At 41.2% G+C, this 21,662-nt stretch overlaps 2 protein-coding genes across 9 annotated transcripts in view; one reads left to right on the top strand and one right to left on the bottom strand.

Annotated features, from left to right (window-relative positions):
- Positions 1 to 3,552: 3,552 nt before the first annotated feature.
- Positions 3,553 to 21,662, top strand: part of CEP126 (centrosomal protein 126) — a 98,602-nt gene continuing 80,492 nt past the window's right edge. For 7 of the 8 annotated variants that reach the window (XR_009398832.1, XR_009398823.1, XR_009398827.1 and 4 more), the window contains exons 1-2: positions 3,553 to 3,922; positions 8,109 to 8,228. Coding sequence is in view for 1 of the 8 variants with exons in the window: in XM_059371180.1 (XP_059227163.1) it covers positions 3,795 to 3,922; positions 8,109 to 8,228 (248 nt within the window). In the remaining 7 variants the exon portion in view is untranslated. The remainder of the gene's footprint in view (positions 3,923 to 8,108; positions 8,229 to 21,662) is intronic. The other variant, XR_009398833.1, reaches the window with a different exon arrangement.
- Positions 10,671 to 11,382, bottom strand: LOC132013296 (polyadenylate-binding protein 2-like). Its single transcript, XM_059392970.1, has one exon. It carries the CDS (start codon positions 11,267 to 11,269, stop codon positions 10,733 to 10,735), a length of 537 nt encoding a protein of 178 aa, XP_059248953.1. The 5' UTR covers positions 11,270 to 11,382; the 3' UTR covers positions 10,671 to 10,732.

The raw sequence follows: 21,662 nt of genomic DNA, 5'->3' as shown, positions 1-21,662 counted from the left end.
ATCTTGAGCAAAGATCTAATGTCACTATAGCTTAATTACTTCCTTTGTAGAATGAGGTTTATGCTGGAGATTCAGTGATTTAATCTACATAAGCACTCAGCACAGTGCCTGGGAGAAAGCAGGGGTGACCATTATTATTACTATTTGACTTGATCTGTAATGCGGTTCTAACATTAATGACAACGTCAATGACCTTTATAATCTGTATGAGGCATTGATGAGCACTTAGCTTTAATCTGTGGTTGAAGTCTTACAAAACTGTAATGAATATGGCAGGATTTCGTAATTTTAAATCAGCCAGATGTTAAAATTCTTTGTTCTTTCATAGCTTTCCCAGAAGCAAATCCAGGAAATTCTTACCGGAGCAAGAAAATACTTCAGCAGAAGATGGAAAAAAAATTGGTCTCAGCCAAGATGAAAGTGAAAGCTCAGAAAATGGTCCCTCACAGGCTGCTTTGCATAACCCACAAGGTTATCACAGTATTCAAGTTAGGTAAGTTATATGGACATGCTTTGTAACCACAAAGGGGTTATTATTGTTTCTTTTGTAAACAGAACATTGTTAACAATTTATGAGGCGTGTTAATAACGTTAGATGTCTACCAGGCATCTCCTCCCTAGCTCATGTCTGAAGCCCAAATCTTACTCCTTCTACTTTCAACCTGTTCCTCCCCATCTCAGTACGTGGCAGTACCCTTCATCCAGTTGGTCCAGCCCCAAATCACAGAGTCACATTTAATTCTTTTTTCACTCACATGAAACACAACCATTTCACCCCCTTGCCACAACCATTCATCAACACCTCTTACCAGCCCAAGGCTTAAAATTCTGAACACTTCTGGGGCGCCTGGGTGGCTCAGTCGGTTATGTGACTGCCTTGGGCTCGGGTCATGATCCCACGGTCCTGGGATAGAGCCTCCCGTGGGCTCCTGGTTCAGTGGGGAGCCTGCTTCTCCTTCTTCCTCTACCCCTCCCCCCACTTATGCTTGCTCTCTTTCCAATAAAAATAAAATCTCTATAAATAAATAAAATTCTGAACACTTCTTAGCACCTCAATTACCATCATCTTACTCCCAGCCTCCATTATCTCTCACCTACTATAACAACACTCAAACTAGGCTCATCATGTCGAGTCTTATCAACTATGGTCTAAGCTTTCCTACAGGAGCTGGAGGGATTCTTTTTAAAGGTTAACTTAGGTCATATTGTGCTCCAGCTCACAGCTCTCTGATGACTTCCTCTTCATCTGAGGTTGGATTTTACACTGATTCCTTGAATACCATATCAACCCCCACTAAACCTAAGGTACATCCCCAAAGCAGTTTTCCAATCTTGTGTGTTAGCATACTTCCCTTCCCTCACCCTGTTCTAGCTGGTGTCTTCCTGCTGCTCTACGAACACAGCAAATATAATTCTGCCCTCGGAGCCTTTTGTGCCAACAGCATCCTCTGCCTGTAATATTCTACATCCAACCCTCTGAATGGCAGCCTCCTTTCTTCATTTAGACTCTGCCTTAATTTCCTTTAATCAGAGGCTTTCCCTGAGCACCATCGCTAAAATAGAACTCTATCAGTCTCTAGCCCGCTACAGTTCTCCATCTTTCCTCAGAGTACTTTTCACTACCTCATATATTCTGGGGGGAGGGGGAGAGAGAAAAATGACTAAGTCGGAGCATAGGGATTTTGAAGTTTTGTTCACCACTGTATCCCCAGGAGCTAGAAAGTCTTTGGCACATTCTAGATGCTCAATATACATTTCCTTAATAGAAGAATGAATTATATACGTTATAAAAGAATGAATAAAATATTTACAAAATAAAAATATTATTTAACATATACACAGTGTTATACTGTGGTTTTAAAGTACAAAAGAATTAAGCATTATACTCAATTCAGATGTCTCTTCTGACAAAATATAGAGATTTAGTGTAACATTCTTTATTGCTTGAATCATACTTGACTTTCCGATCAAGAGATAAAGTTTACAAATGCCTCAAATTATCTATTGTCCAAATATCTAATCTTAAATGGTCTTTTTTTTTTAATCTAGGACTATACAACTTAAATATATGTGGAAACTTGATTAATATTTTGAAGAATTGAAAGGTTTAAAAGAAAACATACTGTGATTTAAAAAAAAACTAACAACACTGTGTTTAAAATTTATCTTTTTCTTGGTCATCATTGCTAAGCAACATTTGAATGAAGGATAATTAATATTCATGAACATTTCTAGGCACTTGAGAAACCAAGACGTGCTTCCTAATGCTAACAGTCCATGCAACAAAGCAAGAAGGTGCCTAGTAATTACAAAATGCCCAACTAAGACGACAGTGAAAGCTCAACTTCGAGGAAGTCTAGGCAAGTCTAACTACTCTCACCAGCAAATCCGGTCTTCTCACTTTTGCGTGCACTTGGCAGTGCCAGCTTCTCTTACTCTGTTTGAAAGACGCCCTAGAGAACAGTAGGAACAGAATCAAGGTCCACGCCATGGCTAGGCCGGTCTAAAATTTGCCAAGATACCTAATGGTCTGTGTATACACATTTAACCTTTCTTTGCCAAAATTATATATACTCTATATTCTTGGCATTGTCCTGAGTATGTGCATTGTGCGTTCAATCCAAACTGGATATGTTGTGGTACTTTAAAATCTGTCACCAGATGACATTTCAATCTGGGTCACTGCATCCAACTTGGCAAAATCTGTCTTAAATAGTTTCAACGGGAAAGTTTATTTGACCTCTAAAAATGAAATTAGTTCACAAAGGCAGAGACATTTCAATGCTGGGCGAGCGATTTTTATTGGGTTTGTGCGTTCTGCTTCCAATCCGGGAGATCCCCCCCCCCCCCGCCCGAGCCCCCCGCCACACCTGGCTGACACACAGTTGGGATTTATATGTAATTTCCTATTGAGGTCCAACCACAGTTTTCAGCCTTTTTTCAGATTTTCGCTTGCAAAGCCATTACGCGGACGGCTCAGAAGTCACCGGGTCTGCGCCCTTCCCGCAGCCGCGGAGCTCCGCGCTGTGCGTGGGCGCACCCCCGCCCCTGGAGATCACCGACTTAAATAGGGGCTCCTTCCAGGCCGCCGACGCGAAGACAGGCTGTGTCCGAATCCCGCAGCGCCGCAGGCCGGCGCGCGAGCTGGGGCAGGGACAGGGCGAGGAAGAGACCGCGAGGGGCCGGCGCGCGCCCGCAGAGGGAGGGAGCCGCCCAGCAAGCGAGGGGAGCGCGGGGTCTGGGGATCCGGACGTCCCCCAAGACCCCCAGCTCGAACCCCACAAGCTTCGGTGGTCCCACCGACAATCCCTACCCTCCTACCCTGAACGACCCCCGCGGCAACCTCTCGCCGCTCGACACCCGCACGACAACACCCTCGGGCCCAGGGAGTGAGGACAGAGCCGGGGACCCGCACGCCACGCCGCTCGGGGCTGCTGCGCAGACTCGTGCCCGCGAGGCCGGGCCCCGCCCACGCCGCCTATTGGCCGCCCTGCGCTTGGCCCCGCCCCGCCCCCGCCCCCGCGCCCGGGTTTCCGTCGCCAAGGACGCGGCGTCCGTTGGTTGCCAAGATGGCGGCGGCGTCTGCGGGGTCGCTGCCGCCCCCTCCGCCCGTGCCGGGCAAGGTCGTCGCTGCAGCCATCGCATCCGCCACAGCCACCACCGCAGCTGCACGGGAGCCGGGACGGGCGCGGCCAACCCCTCCGCACCCGTGACGCGAGGCCTGAGGGACGGAGTGGAGCGGGGGAGCGAAGGACGCCGGGGCTGCCATGAGGGAGGCGGCGCTGAGGTGAAGGATGCTGGCCTGGAGGCCTGGAGCCCGGAGCGTGGGCTCTGGACGGGGCCCCGCGTCGTCGGACGCCCGCGACGGAGCCGCCCTCAGCCCCCGCTTGGGCCGCGGGCGCTGCCGGCCTGCCGCCGACCTGTATCCTTCCCGGGGGTGGTGGCCGGGGTGGTGGCCTGGGCGGCGGAGTCTCGCCCCCCGGGAGCCGGGACGTGGGGCAGGACGGGCGGGGGGGTTCGCCGTTCCTCCGCCGGCCGGGTCGGTCAGCCCGTCCGCCCCCTCCCCCTCCCCGCCGCCGTCCGGTCGGTGCGCGCCGGGCCTCCGCTCCATCCCGCCGTCGGGGTCCGTCCAGCCCGGTGCCCCCTACCCACCCCGGCCGGGTCCGTGCGCGCCCCCGACCCCACCCCGCCGTCCGGTCGGTGAGCCCCGTGCCTCCATCCGGACTGCGGTGTCCTCCCCCGCGCCGGGCGTCGCAGCTAGATGTCCTGGAACGTCGGAGCACCGACCGGCATGGCGCCCCCGGTTCACCGTGCACCCCCGGTTCACACCCCGTTCAAGGAGACGGTGCAGCGTCTCCTTGTCCTTGGAGAGTCCCAGTTAGCAGGTTAAGCTGGCACAGCCGGTGGGTTCGCGGCGTGGGTGTCCGGCTGCTCGGGGCCGCCTTCCCCCCGCGAGCTGCAGCCCCTTCGGAGCGGCGGTGGCTGCGCCGCGGAGAGCTCAGAAGGAGAGCGTTCGGTGTGCGCTACACGGAAGCGTGTGTCCCCCTTCTGAGGACGCTAGGACGGTGACAAGTCGCGTGGGTGCTGTTGCGGGCCGGGACTGGCGGTGGCCGGCGGTGACTCCGCGCTCACTCCGGCGGCGGAATGCGGTGACTTCTGTCTCGGCTCTGCCGGTGCCCCTAACCGAGCCCCTTCCCCCAGCCCCGCTCGGGCCCCAGGTTCTGAGAGGCTGCGCTTTCCCTGCCGGGGAGCAGAGGCTCTGACAGCCGTGCGGGCTCCGGCCGGCGCTGTGCGGGGTTCTGGGGTGCAGACCCCGGGACAGTGAGGGCGGCGGGTGTGGTCGGAGCTTCCCCTGGCCCTGCGGCTGCTGCCGATGATGGCTGCTGTCACCAAGCCACCACCATCCATGCCGGCCCCTGATGGTCCCCAAAGCTGTGCGCTCAGACGTGTGTTCTGAAGTAGATGAAATCCTTGTATTTGGATTTGGTCTTGTTCCCCTGACATTGTATTTTCACGCACACTGAATCCCTGCTACACCGACCCTGATTTAGTCTGAATTGGAAATGAGGGAAGCAGGGTCAATGGCTCATTGGCAGTGTATCTTTCCATCATTTTCAGGAATGAAATGGTCATAGACTTCATTTTAAATTTATATAGAACACTGGTTCAACACCAGAGAAAATATTTGTGAATAGAATTAGTAGTATCTCAAAGGAACAAAAGCAAACATTAACTCCAGAATTGTAATCATGGTTTCTTGTAAAGAAATACATTACTAAAAATACACCTAAATACTACATCTGTGGTTAAAATTAAGCAAGTTGTAAACGACTATTTCAATAGATGCCCAAGAGGCATTAATGAAATCCAACAAGTTCTGCTAATACGTGTTTGTATATATAATATATGTAAATATGTACCTACATATCTACCTGCTGGTTTATATATAAAATATATAGAAGTTTAAATTGGGATAGAGGAATTCTTTTTGAACATAGTAAGGGCTATGGCACTAAATCAATATCATATTACTAAAAAATATATATTACTAATTGGAAAAACACTTAAGTACCTTTTGGAAGTATTTGAATGTTCTTAGTGTCTGTGATGTTTTCCACTGGATGCCTGTTAGAGAGTACGAGCTCAGATTTATTGGGCAAATAACTAAAAAAATGAAAAAACTTTCGTCATGAAATAAGCAAGTGCCTTGGCAAAATTTCTACATGTAATTTCTGAATATGAATCCAATTTTCAGAGACCATCCAGCTTTCTGTTGAAGATGTTTTCTTTTCTCCAGTCAGAATCCCCTGACTGGAAACACTATGAAAGAACAAAACCCTATCAAGTTCATCCAATTAAAATTAACTAAATTTCCATCATTTCACTCTAGGATAGAAATAGAATAAATTTTCTTTTAACAAAATGTGGAAGATCTCTCATGTTCCCTTCACACTGGGCCTCTTTTTTCTCATAAATATCTCCTCTTTTCCCCTTCATTTTTATTGGAGTGCACACCTTGCCTGTCCCTTCTCTACCTCATTTGTTCCCCATTTTTGATGACCTGCACTTTTCTCCCACCCACATCCTTGGTCCTTTGCACCCCTGTTCCTCTTCCTCAATCACCCAAAAACTAGAGTCCTACTTCTCTGCTCCTTCACTCGAGTAATAAAAATGCTGTCAGAGAAAAACCATGAAACATTACAGACTGGCTTCACTCAGATGCATGGTTTCCAGCTTTCCCTGAACAGGAATAGGGATCTCTGCTGTGCCTCTTGATGCCCGTGCCAGATCTTTATATTTCCCGCAGCTCTCAGTAGACTGTCTTACTACTACATCATGAGACAACGGACACCAAGAAGGCTCTCAGGTCCCTCTTCCCAAACAACACAAATCCACATACTACCAACCACCACCCTCTGCCCCTAACCCCATCTTTTTTTCTAAGCTCACTGATGGGCTATCACTTTTACTATAGAAGATGAGTCTATTCCCCTGTGTCTTATTAATACAGCCTTTTTCCCCCTTCCTTTGTACCCCCAGATTATAAATTGTCCCACCTTATAATTTACTTTGAACTTATAATGGCATTCTCTCCCTCCAGCCTAAAAACACGCTCAGGTCTTGGCTATCCTTAAAATGAACCAAACTAACAGTCAAACCATTTGATCATAAGAACCCTTTTAACTTTATTTTAGTATCTCCTGTCTCTGTATTCAGAAAAAAGAGTAGTCTAAATTCACTATCTCTACTTTGAGTCACAGTCGGTACACATTCCAAAATTAAGCTAATAAAATGTAAATATGAAATTGTAAAAGAATACTATCAGAAAGTAGAATTTCATATTTTTCATGTGTTCGAAGGTATAGTAAGTTTACCTTTTGAAAGGAGAGAAATTTTAAGGGAGAAATGTTTCAATGGTGACTCATTAGTTTAAGATTTAGTGGAAGGAGAAATTGTATAAATATAATGATCTGGGGAAAATATTTAATACTATAACATTAATATTATACTATAACTATAATATTATAATATTATAAATTAATATCTACACTATCTCTATTGAATTTATTTAAATTCTTTTTTTAAAAAATCAAGTTCTCAATAGATGAATGGCCAATGACTGTGAGCTAACAACTCACCAAAGAGAAAAATAAAAATTAGTAATCATACATGCAAAGTAATCTATTGTGCTAATACATGTATAATGAAACATGGTTTTCTACATGGTCTTTCTAGGGAAAAAAAATACTATCCTATACTCATGAGGTTTTGGAACATATATGCATTTTTAATGACCTAAGTTTGTATAACCCTTTTAGAAACCCATTTTTGTCTATAAGGCACCAAAACTATAAAAAAAAATGCATATATCTTTTGTCCCTTGTATCTATTGCAAATTTTCTGCAAGGAAATTGCTCAGTGACATTTTATTAAGCCATTATTCTATTTTAAGCACCGTGCCAGGCATTGGAATTACAGAAATATGGAGGAGACATGTACTCACAGAATGTACTCATGACAGTATCGGGTCATCCAGTGAGGGTTTTCTCCTAGAAAAGGGGAGGGAACTGCTCCAGGTGGCCCTGAACCAGGAGTGGAGTTGGCCAAGCTTGTGCTGGGAGACGATGGCATGATGTGCTGTGGCTGGTTCTATTGGTATCTTCACGTGTGGGGAAGTGCTGAGAATTGAAGTTGAAAATACAGACCAGATTATAATGCTTTCTGTACTAGATCAGGAGATTTGGAATTTATCGTGACTGTGACAGAGAGCTTTAAGAAAACAACAAAGAATGAGAAATGCAATCAGATTTGCATTTAGCAGGTTTCGTGGAGGTTCATAATGAATGAGAAGATATGTATGCAGTCTCCTTATCGGAGCTCATGATGTCCAAAGTGAGATATATGTTTGGTTCTAATACCGAATCAGCTTTTTTTTTTTTACACAGAACATTTGCTGGTCACATACTAACACTACTGTGTACATCGATTAGTTGTTGCACAAAAAATCATCGCATCCTTAGTGCGAGGCTGTAATTGTATTTATCAGGCAGCACTGACACTCATCCCTGGAGGTAAAGCCGTTGTCCTTAACTTTGTGCTATCATTAGAGATATGAAAATGCATCTGGAGAAAAATCTAGAAGAGGAGCGTCAGATATTACTGCAGCAACAAAAAATATGTCGAATTCGAGCACGTAAATATTTTGTGGAATCAAACCGGAGAAAAAAGTAAGTAATTGTATTTTCTTCAGAAGTGTAGAAATTCAGAGTCATTTTAAGTTAATAGTTTCTCTACTTTGTAGCATTTTATGAACCTAAGTCATGACATTGCTTTATCTGTAAAACGCTGATCGAGATTTGTGTGCCCTCATGAATTTTCTTACTGTGTCTCTGCCTAAAGCACGAAGGTGGTGGTGTGCTCATTCCACTGTGGGGGCCATAGCAGCCTTTCTTGTCACAGCACTTCTTGTTGCACTGCCATAGCATGGCTGAAAAATGTGCTGTCTTCCTTGTTTTCTGTATCCTTTCACGGTAAATTAAAAGATGACTAATTAGTGTTTAGTCTCTAATGGAATGTAATTTGATTTTAATTTACTATGCACTTCTATATAATTTTTCTAGATAGCTATGCTCATTCATCCCATCAGAAAATGGGGGAAAATGTAAATAATGGTGGAAATAGGTTGCAAAGAATATCGTGACTACCATAAAAAAAAAAAAAGAAAGCTTTCTAAGCTGAAAGCCTAATAAAGTAGAAGTATGAACCATCCAGTCACTGCTCACCATTTTTCCAGATTTCTTTGAATAATTAGATTTTGTTTTTTAGACAAATTGTTAATAATGTTTTCGCTACCTTGTCTGTATTTCGTCAGTACATCAATAGCACATCCCTAGAGTGTATAAACTGCATCATTGGGCATATGTTGCAAATCCCATTTGGGGAATACAGAATTGTTTACCTGCAACTTTTTTCTGGCATTGTATTTCTCTTTAGGTTAACTCTTTCATCGTCTGGTATAGTTGAAGTTACTTAATGAAGCTTGTATTTGTGTCTTACTGTTTTTTCCTACCCCTTATCTCTGGGGGCACATAAAAGGCACATGACAGGTGTTCAGTAAAGACACGTAGTCATATGTGAATCAGTCATGGGCTCTGGAGTCAGAAATCTAGGTTTAAGTCCCCATTCCATGAGTTAGAGCAATTTAATCTCTTTGAGCCTCGGTTTCTCAGTTATGATCAGAATTCATAGCATCCATTTCAAGGGATTATTATGTACAGCAAAAAGGTAGTATTAGGAATAGTTGAAAACGTGGAAAATATTTATCACACTGACCAATAGTGCTTCTTCCTTAGTTTATTTATTGAATAATAATTATTTGTCAATTGTGTGTTTTCTAATAATTAAGCTACTTTGTAAAATAACACAAAGTACCTTCCTGTCTTCTCTCATCAAACACTTTTCTCTTTAAAAAAACAAAATTCTAATGTAGAAAGAAGACAAATTTTGGTTTAAAATTCTAAGAGGCAGAACATTTTTCAATATAATTTATGTTTTATTTTTCGGTTACCCTACAGTGCTGTGTAAAGACACTTTAAAATTTCTTTTTAAAGCTAATCATTTTCCTTTTTAAAAGGGGGCCAAATTATTTGCGCACTTCCTAATTTCAGAATATGTCTATCATCATGGCCTTTTTGACCTTGCCAGTATCTATCCATTTATGTTTTACATCATCTAAGCTTATGCTGTCCACTCACATTATGGTCACACTGTTTTTCTTTAAAAAACCATTTTTCTCACAAGCAGAAACATTCTCCTTCCACTCTTAGTGAGTTATGTTTTGACATTAACAGTGCTGTGTCCCCTGTAGTTTTCTTTTCTTCTTTTTTTTTTTTTTTTTGCCAAACAAATTTTTATTTTCAAAAACAACTTTATTCATGACACATATTAAAAAAAAAACCTCCCACCCCCTGGAAATGAGCTAAAAAAATAAACAAAATCCACCTCCCACCTCCCTGTTCCCACTTCCTCCCATTCCCTCCAAATAAAAGGGAAAAAAAGGCAAAGGAAAACAAAACAAAACAAAAAACTGAAAAACAAATGCCCCAAAACCCCCCAAAACAAGGTAGTGCATTTCCCCAAGGGGTAGGGGAATTTACACTGGAGCCGCTGGGGGCAGAACAGAGATCTTCCAGCTACAGAAAGACACTCAAAACAGAAAAAGAAACACAAAAGGGAACAAAAGAGATCACCAGGCAATCTGGAGGGGCAGGGAGCCGGAAAAGAGGGGTGGGGTGGGTGGCAGACCTGGCAGGACAAGAGCAGGTGGAGGGGACTGTGAAAGTTAGGGAGAAGATGGAGGGAAGGTAACAAGCAGAACAGTTTGGTGTCCTTCCAGAGCCCTGGGTAAAAAATCCCCTCCTACCACCCATGCCCAAGGGGGTGAAGTGGGACAGGGAAACAAGGGGAGCAGCTTGCGCAGTTGAGACGTGTCCATGGCGAATCCCCAGAGTGAATGAGCAGCCCCCTGCCCCACTCCCTGGGCCTTCCCCTACTCCCCAAAGCAGGTCCCTCCTCAGCAGTTAGTTATGGGATTCTCCCCCCTTCCACAGTATATCTTTTTTTTTCCATCAAGGTCATCTGTTTTTCTTTTCTTTTTTTTTTTATTTTTTTTTTTTTTTTTTTCCCTTCTTTCCTCTTTTTTTCCTCTCTCTCCTCCTAATACACACTTTTTTTAGTAAGGGGAATACCATGATGTCGCTCTAGCCCGGCCCCTGTAGACGCGACCCCGGGGCCTGCTGTTAAAACCACTGTAGAATCGAGAGCGGGAACTGTTGTAGTTGGTGGTCCGGGCATGGTATCGGGCTCGTGGGAAACCCTGGTCTGTTGTGCTGATGCCTGGTCTGTTGGTTCGTTTTGGGATCACCTTGATCTGTCTTCCTCTAAATAGGGACTCATCTAAGGCCAAAGAAGTCCTCACTGACTCTTTGTCTGAGAACTCTATATATGCAAACCCTTTAGGATGGCCACTAAATTTGTCACAGAGTATGGTAACACGGTTGACTGAACCACAGCCATGAAAGTGTGCTTCCAGCTCTTCTGCTGTTGCACCATGGTCCACATTGCCAACATAGATGGAACGGGCATCAGCCTCCATCTTCTCTTCAATGGACATGATCACTGCGCCAGCATTGCCTGGAGGTGGACTTATATTCATCTGTTTCTCTACCTCGTTCTGTAGCTCCTTTAGCTTCTCAGCTTCTTCCTCCATCTCCCTGACTCGAGCTTTGATCGCTTCCAGCTCCGGGTCCTCAATGGCGCCGTCCCCCGGGTCACCCTCGACCAGCCCCGGCTCCTCCTCCTCTTCGGGCTCGGGCTCCGGCCTCCCCACGGGCCCCGGGCACAAGATGGCGCCGCCGCCCCGGCCCGGAGCCCCGACCGCCTGCCGCCCCCGCTGTTGCTGCCGCTGCCGCCGCCGCCGTCGCCGCTCCTCCCCTGTAGTTTTCTAAGGAAAATGTTCACAACATCAACTTCTCTATTTATTGCCATCAATTGCTTAAAATTACACACATTGTAATTTTCTGGTTATTTGCTACTGCTTGGCCTTCCTATTTGCCAGTATTTTTCTTATATGTTTTTATTACATTCTCAAGTTTTCTATTTTCTTATTCAGTATCTATAGAAGGGAGTCCCCTTTGTTTTACTCCCAAGACCTCTACCTTCACCCCTACCTTCAGTAGACACTGCCCCGAACTGTACTGGTCATCTTTAGGCCTAATGCATAACTGGCATTCTGGAACTTCCCTTTCTTGCTCTTGCTTCCACAGCCTCCCTTTTGTTTTGTTTTACATTAGTTCACTGGATCACGTCCTCCCAGAGTTCTCCAATATGCTGTTGTCTAGACCAAATGATCTTTAGACATCACGTAAAGAAATTAACTATTTCCTACATTTTTTTAATTTTCAATTTTGGAACTGTCTTTGGTCAGTAACTGACCAGGCATTTATGTACTGACCTGTTCACTAACTGAACAGGCATTTATGTACTGAATGACCATAACTGGCTGAGTACCATTGATTAAGCATTACATCTGGGAAAAAAATTGTTTATTATTAAACTTCAGAAATGGCAACATGATTTAATGTGTTTTCATAAGGAAAAAAAATTGAAATACATTTTAAGAAGTATGCAAAAGTAGTCTCAGATAATTTTTTTAAGTTCATTATAATTTTGTTTTTTCAATTTTTTTTTTCCTAAGATTTTACTTATTTAATTGACAGAACAGGAGAGCACAAGCAGGGGAAGCAGCAGAGGGAGAAGAAGAAGCAGACTCCCAGTGGAGCAGGGAGCCCGATGTGGGGCTCCATCCTAGGACCCTGGGATCATGACCTGGGCCGAAGTCAGGTGTTTAACTGACAGAGCCACCCAGATGCCCCTAGATTTTAAGAAGTGTGCAAAAGGAGCTTCAGATAGTTTTAAGTTTGTTTTAATTTTGTTTCTTCAGTTTGTGTTTTTCAATTTCAGATATGAGTGAAATCATGTGGCATTTGTTTTTGTCCTTTTGGTTCATTTCACTTAACATAATACTCTGAGGTTTCATGCATGTTGTCACCAGTGACAAGATTTCATTACATTTTATGGCTGAGTAGTATTCCAATGTATAAATGTATCTTTTTTATTCATTCATCTACTGATAGGCACTCAATATGTTAACTATTTTAATTACTGCTGCAGTGAACATAAGAATGCATATATTTTTAAAATTATTGTTTTAATGTTATTCAGATAAATATCCAGAAACGGAATAGCTGGGTCATAATGTAGTTCTATTCTTCATTTATTACGGAATCTACATGTGAGTTTCCATAGTGTTTGGACCAATTTGCAATCTCAGCAGTAGTGGGTAAGAGTTTCCCTTTCTCCATATCCTCCCCAATGGCTGTGATTTGTCCTCGGTAACAGCCATTCTTACCGTGAGGTGATTTCTTACAGGGGTTCTGACTCGAATCGCTCTAATGATTAATGGTGCCGAGCATCTTATTCAGATGCCTGTCGACCATCTGCATGTCTTTGGAAAAATTTCTATTCAGATCCTCCGCCCATTTTTAACCAAATTGTTCATATTTTTGTTCTTGAGTTGCATGAATTCTTTACATATTTTAGACGTTAACCCCTTATTGGATATACGGTTTGAGAGTCAGATATATGGTGTGCAATTCAGCAGGCTGCCTTTTCATTTTGTTGACAGTTTCCTTTGCTGTGCGGAAGCATTTGGTTTGATGTGCTTCCATTTGTCGATTTTTGCTTTTTGTTGTAGTTGTTCCCTTTGCTTTCAAAAAACCAATAGCTGTGTCTGATATGAAGGAGCTTCCTGCCTGTGTTTTCTTCTAGGAGTTTTATGGCTTCAGGTCTTACATTCAAGTATTTAATCCATTTTAAGTTAATTTGTGTGTATGGTATAAGACAATAGTCTAATTACATTCTTTTGCATCACTTTCTTCCGTTTCCTCAGCACCATTAATTGAAGAGACTGTCCTTTCTCCGTTGTATGTTCTTGGCTTCTTTGTCATGCATTAATTATCTGTATTTGTGTAGGTTTATTTCTGGTTTCTCAATCCAGTTCCATTATCTATGTGTCTCTTTTTATACCAGTAACATACCGTTTTGATTACTATAGGTTTGCAGTATAGTGCGATATCAGTGGGTGTGATACCTCCAGCTCTGTTCTTTCTCAATATTGTTTTAACTATTTGACATATTTTGTGATTCCATACAAATTTTAGAATGATTCTGGTCCTGCAAAGTATGCCATTGGTGTTTTGATAGGGATTGCTTTGAATCTGTAGGTTGCCTGATGTGGTGTGGACATTCTCCATGCTCTGTGTAGTATGGGATTCTTCTAATTCTTCTCATCTGTGATCATAGAATACCTTTACATTTATTTGTGTCTTCAGTTTCTTTCACCAGTGTCTTATAGCTTTCACTGTAGAGGGCTTTATGCCCTTGGTTGCACTTATTGCCAGATATCTTAGATGCAGTTGTAAGTGGGATTGTTTTCTTGATTTATCTTTCTGACGCATCATTCTTCATGTATAGAAAGGCAGTGGATTTCTGTATATTGATTTTTTAACCTGCAACTTTACTGAATTTATTAATTTATTTGTTCTAACAGTTTTTTTTGGTAGATTCTTTAGGGTTTTCTGTATATAGTATCATGTCATCTGACAATAGTGACAATATCGTTTCTATCTTTGTGATTCAAATGCCTTGTTTTTTCCTTGCCTAATTGCCTTGGCTGGGACTTCCAGTACTCTGTTGGATTCTAGTGCCAAGAGTGAGCATCTGTATCTTGCTCCTGTTCTTAGAGGATCACCATTATGATATTAGCGGTGGGATTATTGTGTGTGGCTTTTATTATGTTTAGGTACTTTCCCTCTCTACCCACTTTGAGTTTTTATCATAAATGTTAAATTTTGTCAAATGCTTTTTCTGCATCTATTGAGATGATCATATAATTTTTATCTTTCATTTTGTTAATGTAATGACTCTGTTTAACTGATTGTGGATGATGAATCATCCTTACATCCCAGGAATACATCCCGTTTGATCCTGGTGTATACTCCTTTTAATGTATTGTTGGATTTGGTTTTCTAAAATATGTTGATGATTCTTCCATCTATGTTCATCAAGGATATTGGCCTGTAGTTTTCCTTTTTTGTGATGTCTTTGTCTGGTTCTCGTATCAGGGCAATGCTGGCCTTGTAGAATTATTTGGGCTTTCATTCCTCTTCAATTTTTTTGGAAGAGTTTGAGAAGTATACATAATAAATCTTCTTTGAATATTTGGTAGAGTATGCCAGTGAAGTCTTTTGGTCCTGGACTTTTGTTTTGGAGGGAGATTTTTGATTATTGATTCATTCTCCTTACTAATAATTTGTCAGTTCTAATTTTTTATCTCATTATGATTCAGTCTTGGAAGATTGTATGTTCATAGGAAATTATCGGTTTCTTCCAGATTTTCCAGTTTATTGAAGTATAATTGCTCCTAATAATCTGGTATGATCCTTTGTCTATCTGTAATGTCAGTTGTAATTTCTCCTCTTTCATTTCTAATTGTATTTATTTGGGTTCTCTCTCTCTCTTCTGTTCTTGGTTAGTCTAGCTAAGAGTTTGCTAATTGTATCTTTTCAAAGAACCAGCTTCTTTTCTACTACCTTTTTTTTTTTTTTTAAAGATTTTATTTATTTATTTGACAGAGAGAGATCACAGTAGGAGAGAGGAAGGGAAGAGATCACAGAGAGAGAGGAAGGGAAGCAGGCCCCCCGCTGAGCAGAGAGCCCGATGCGGGACTCAATCCCAGGACCCTGAGACCATGACCTGAGCCGAAGGCAGCGGCTTAACCCACTGAGCCACCCAGGCGCCCCTTTTCTACTATCTTTTTAATCTCTATGCATTTCTTTCCTCTCTGAACCTATTTTCCTCCTTCTACTAGTTTGGGACGTTGTTGTTCTTTTTCTCGTTCCTTTAGATATAAAGTTAGATTGTTTGACTTTTTTTTTTGTATTTTGAGGAAGATCTGTCTTGCTATGAACTTCCCTCTTAGAATAGCTTTTGCTGTATATAGATTTTGGCATGTTATATTTGTTTTTATTTCTCCCTAGGTTTTTTTTTTTAATTTTTTCCTAATTTCTTCTTTCATTTCTTCTATTACCCAGTAGTTGCTCAGTAACATGCTCTTTAATCTCCACATATCTGTAGTTTCCTATTTGTCTTCTCATAACTAACTTATAGTTTTATACAATTATGTTTAGAAAAGATGTTTGATATGTTTTTAATCTTCTTGAATTTATTGAGATTGTTTTGTAGTCCAGCGTGTGATCTATCCTAGAGAATGTTTTATGTACACTTGAAAATAATCTGTATTTTGCTGCTTTTGGATGGAGTGTTCTGTATTTATTAAGTCCATCTCATCTAATGTTTTTTCGAAGGCTGATGTTCCCTTATTGATTATTTTGTCTGAATGATCTATCCATTAATGAAATGTGGGTATTGAAGTTTCCTACTATTAGGGTATTGTTTTCAATTTCTCTCTTTAAGTCTGTTAGTGTTCGCGTTATATATTTTGGTACTTCTATCCTGAGTACATATATATTTAAAATGTTATATTTTTTGCTGGATTAACCCCTTTATCATTATACAGTGCCCTCTTTGCCTCAAGTTACGGTCTTAATTTTAAAGTGTATTTTGTCTGATAATGAGTATAACTACTCCAGCTTTCTTTTCATTTTCATTTACATGAAATATCTTTTTCCATTCCTTTACTTTTCAGGTCCATGTGTGCTTATTTCTCAAGCTAGTCTCTCATAGGCAGCATACAGAAAAGCCTTGGTTTTTTTAATCTATTCAGTTACTCTTTTGATTGGTGAATTTAGGCCATTTACATTTAAAATAATTATTGATAAATGTGCACTTATTGCAATTTTGTTAATTATTTTATGGCTATTTCTGTTGTTTCTCTTTGTTCCTTTCTCTTTTCTTGTCTTTTGTGGTGTGGTTTTCTGTAGTGTTATGTTTAGATTCCTTTTTTCTTTTTTCTTTTTTTTTTTTTTTTTGGTATTTACTATAAGTTGTTTCCTTGTGATTTTTGTGAGATGCGTATAAAATATCCTATGTAAATAGCATCTTTTTTTAGTTGATAGCAACTAAATTTTAAACACATTCCAAAGCTTTATCTTTTTATAACCCCCCCTACGTTTTATATTTTCGATGACCTACTTTATTATGTCTTTTTAGTTCATGTTTCCCTTAACTAATTATTGTACTTTTAATTAATTTTACTACTTTTGTCTTTTAACCTTCATGCTGACTTTATAAGTGATTGATCTACTACCATTGTTATATTTTTACCTTTTCCAGTGAGGTTTTTACTTTTCTGTGTTTCCTTATTAATTAGTGCCATTTCTTTTCAGCTTAAAGAAATATCTCTAACATTTCTTATAGGGCTGGTTTAGTGGTGATGAACCCCTTTTACTCTAAATCTGTCCTTCAAGTCTGAGTGATAACTTCGCTCTGTAGAGAATACTCAGTTGAAAGGTGTTGTTTTGTTTGTTTGTTTGTTTGTTTAGCACCTTCAGTTTATGTCATGCCACTCTCTTCTGGCCTGTCACGTTTCTGCTGGAAGATCTCCTGAGAGTTTGTGGGGTTTCCCTTATATATAACAAATTGTTTTTCCTTGCTGTTTTTAGGATTCTCTCTTTATATTTAACTTATACCATTTTAATTATAATATGTCTTATATGGATTTCTTTGTGTTCATCTTATTTGGAACTCTCTGGGCTTCCTGGGTGTGGGTGTCTGATTCCTTCCCCAGGTTGAGGAAGGTTCCAGCCATTATTTCTCAGATATTTTTTCTGGCTCTTTCTATATGTTGTCATCTTCCAGGCTCTCTATAATATGAATGTTGTTCTGCCTGCTCTTGTCCCAAAGGTCCCTTACAGTGTCTTCACTGTTATTATTATTTTTAAATGATTTTATTTATTCATTGGTGAGAGATACAGAGACAGACAGAAGGAGCACAAGCAGGGGGAGAGGCCGAGTGAGAGGGAGAAGCAGACTCCCTGCAGAGCTGGGAGCCCCACATGGGGCTTGATCCCAGGACCTGGAAATCATGACCTGAGCTGAAGGCAGACTCTTAACCATCTGAGCCACCCAGGCACCCCTGTCTTCACCGTTCTTAATCCCTGTTTACTTTTACCGCTCAGTCTGTGTGGATTCCACTGCTCTGTCTTCTGGCTCATTGATTTGTTCAGCTTCATTCAGGCTGCTGTTGAGCCCTTCTGTCATAGTTTTCAGTTCAGTTACAACTTCTGTTTGCTACATGATGTTTATCCATTCTTCTCCCAAGTGTGGTGAACATCTTTATAACCATTACTTTGAACTCTTTCTCAGGTAGATTTCTTACTACCATTTCATTTAACTTTTTCTAAGCTATGATCTTGTTCTTTCTTTTGGAACACATTCATCTTTCTCCTCATTTTTCCTAATGCTTTATGTTTGTTTCTATATATTTATATAAGGCAGCAACCTCTCCCAGTCGTGAAGGGGTGGCCTCGTGTAAGAGATGTCCTGTGAGGCCAAGAAGCACAGTCTCCCTGGTCACCAGTGCAAGACACTCAGGAACTATCTTCTGTGTGGCCTGTGTGCACTCTTACTGTGGTGAGACCATTGCTGTGCACACTCGTGGGCAGGGCAGAAGCTCAGTCTGGCTGCAGGAAGCATCTGAGACTGTTGCCAAGTTTCAGCAGGCTGGGATAGCCTCTGACCCCAGCTGGACACATTCCTGACCATGCACACACTGTGGGCATGACTCTTGGGGACACACCCACTGTGGCTAGCAGCAGGGTAGGGGGAGAATTCCAAAAGGCTGCTCCCTGGTGCTGGAGTTAGTAAGGTCAACTGAGATCAAAAATGGCCTTCTGCCATTGTCTCTGTCCCTGGGGAGGGTCCCTCTATTTCCCAACCCTCTGGCAGACATGTAAAGGTTCATAAATGGGTCACTCTTACCTGTTGTCTGTGCGCAGTTCAGATTGGTGTTTGAGTCTTTGCAAAAGCCTTTTAGAGTGAGTTTTCTCTTCCCGACAGTTTTATAGTTTTCCTGAACATAATCCCATTTTCCAAAGACCGGTGTTTTGGGGCTCATCTCTACTGTGCAGGATCTAAGGTTTGAGGCACCTGGTACGAAGCTGGAAGCTTGTACTCCTCAGGGAAACATGCCATACCTTTTATATCCCTTCTGATTATGACTCACAGCAACTGGGGTGTCGTTTTCCCCCTAGCAAATTTGTGTTTCTGCCTCTGATGTTTTCCTTTTATCTTTTGTTGTGGAGGCTCCATTCATTGCATTTTCAGGTCCCTTTCAGAGGGAGTTATTCCCTATGTAGTTGTAAATTTGTGTCCATGGGAGAAGGTGGTTCAGGATCTTGCTGGGCTTTTATCTTGAACCCAACTCAACCTTCAGATAGTTTTCAAATACTAAAGTAAGCATATAGACTTAAAAGTTGATGATGACCAGAAAAAATTTCTGTGTAACTAACCAGCAGAATGAGAGAGAAAAGGACAGAACGCAGAAAATTCCCCAAGTAAAGAGAAGAAAGACTACCAGGTAATAAGTGAGGGGCAAGGACTTGGGAAGACTCACTAAAATCTATGATAAAAAGATTCCTTAAATACCCTAAAGGCAGAAGGAAATTACCTAAAGAATCATGGAATGAATACCTGTTGATCATGAAATAATGGGGTATCTGCATTATCTACTTGTGAAAATGATGGAGTTTGAAGTTTCCCATGAAGCAGGAAATATGTACCCTTAGAATAAATAAGAAGGAATTATACTTTAAGCAATAAGTCATACTTATCACATTTATCACGTGAATATATATCGTAAGCTAAAAAATATACAATGATTCAAATTAGGTCAGTTGTCAGTATGTGTAAATTCCCTGGGTGTATTATGTATAATATATTAATAGAAAATGAAAGGAATTTAGGATATTTACAAGTAATCTTTGACCATTTAACAGTGTTCTAGGGGATAGCCATTTCCTCACCAAACTCAAACTCATATTTGCTGGGAGACAAAGATTTCATATACTAAAGAATAAAAAATAAAATAAAATTGCTACTAGTGAAGTAATAAAGGATGGCAATGCTGTGTTTTAAATACTATGACAGTCTCCTCTGTATTTCTGTGGGAGCACACTCACACGCTGCGGACGAGAGAGCAACTCCGGGAAGAATAAAGGAGTTATCCAGGGTCCTGAGGGGTAAGCATGTTTAACACAAAGGGGACAATATGTGAAAAAGTTTAATGTTGTGAAATACAAGACAAAAATTTTATGTCATTTACACAGGAAAATGTGAAAAACTATCAGGAGATGAAATTATAGAGTTGGTCGGAAACATTTTATAACATAACTCCTTTGCCAAGCTAAAGAAATTAAACCCTATCCTTAGTACTTGGGAGATGCTGTTGAAGGAGGAAAATCAGAGAGTGTCATAATCAGATTTATATTTTAGCTCATCACAGCAAAGGGTTGGAGGGTGAAATGAAAGCAACTGGTGGCAGAGAGAACAAGTTAGAAAGTTGCTTTACTGACCTGGGGAGAACATGAGTGCAGAAGCAGGGTTGTGACTGAGTGGGTAGGGTCTGTAGGAGTCCAAGGTCAGGTATGGGCGGTACATGGAAAGCATTGTCAGAAAGGGAATACTTACAGGTTATATTTTTATATTTTCATACAAGTCTTTCTAAATTACAGTGCACATTTCTGTGATCTTTTATACAGATTATAATAAATATTGTTTGAGTTTTCCTTTATACCCTAGGATGATTATTACAAACATCAAATATTCTTCGTTTTCTTGCTGTTTTTCCCTTGAGCTGTTAAGCTTTATTTAGTTCAAGATAGTGGCCTGACAGTAAGTTTGGTGCATTTATCTGTTAAAGATTTTCTCTTACACTATTAGCTGAAATTTCTCTTTTTTAAAGTCTTTAAGATAATTGTAGATTGACAAGCAGTTGTAAAAAATTAATAGAGATCCCATAGTACCCTTTACTCAGTTTCCCCCAGTGAAAGAATCTTGAAAAATTATAGTTCAGTCTCACAACCCGAACCATGCCATCTTCACAGTCCAGATACAGAACACCTGCGTCATCGCCAAGATTCCTGCGCTGCCCTTTCATAGTGACACCCACTTCCCTCCCACTCCTACCCCTGGAAATCACTAATCTGTCCTGATTTCTATAGTTTTTTCATTTCAAGGGTGTTATATAAATGCTGTCATACTGTATGTAACCTTTTGGAATTTACTTTTTTCCCTCGGCACAATACTCTGGAATTCATCCAGGTTGTCGAGTGCTTCAGTAGTTCATCTTGTTTTATTGCTGTGTGTTTTCCATGATACAGATGCACCAAAGTGTGCTTAGCCATTCCTTCATTGAAGGGCATCTGGCTGATTTCCAGTTTGGGTTACTATGAATAAAGCTGCTATAAACATTCATGTATAGGTTTTTGTGTGATTATAAGTTTTTATTTCTTTGGATAAATGACTGGAAGTACAGCTGCTGGATCATATGGTGGTTGCATGTTACTGTGTTAAGAAATTGCCAGACTGGATTTCACAGTGACTGTGCCCACTAACGCTGTCAGATTGATCCCAGTTTTCCACATCCTCACTAGCATTGATGGTGTTAGTGTTTTTTTATTTTAGCCACTTTTATGGGTGTGTAGTAATATCTCACTGTATCTTTAATTTTCATTTCCCTTATGGCTAGTGATGTACCATATTTTTTCATGCACATATTTGCTATCTGCTTATCCTCTTTAATGACATTTCTGTTAGTGTCTTTTGTATGTTTTCTAACCAGATTACTTGCTTTTTCACTGTTGAGTGTGAGACGACTATATACATTCTAGATACTTTGACAGACATCTACTCTGGAGCTTCTCTTTTCATCTTCTTTACTGGGTCTTTCCTGGAACAACACTGACTATTTTTATAAAGTTTGTTTTATCCATTTTTCTTTTTATACATTGTGCTTTGATGTCAAGTCTAAGAACTCTGTGCTTAACCCTAGATCTAGAACATTTTCTCCTGTTTTTTTCTAA

This window comes from Mustela nigripes, chromosome 1 (genome assembly GCF_022355385.1).
Source record: "Mustela nigripes isolate SB6536 chromosome 1, MUSNIG.SB6536, whole genome shotgun sequence".
In the NCBI taxonomy this organism is placed as follows: Eukaryota; Metazoa; Chordata; class Mammalia; order Carnivora; family Mustelidae; genus Mustela; species Mustela nigripes.
Note: the sequence above shows the minus strand (reverse complement) of the source record. Positions and strands in the feature narration are given on the sequence as shown.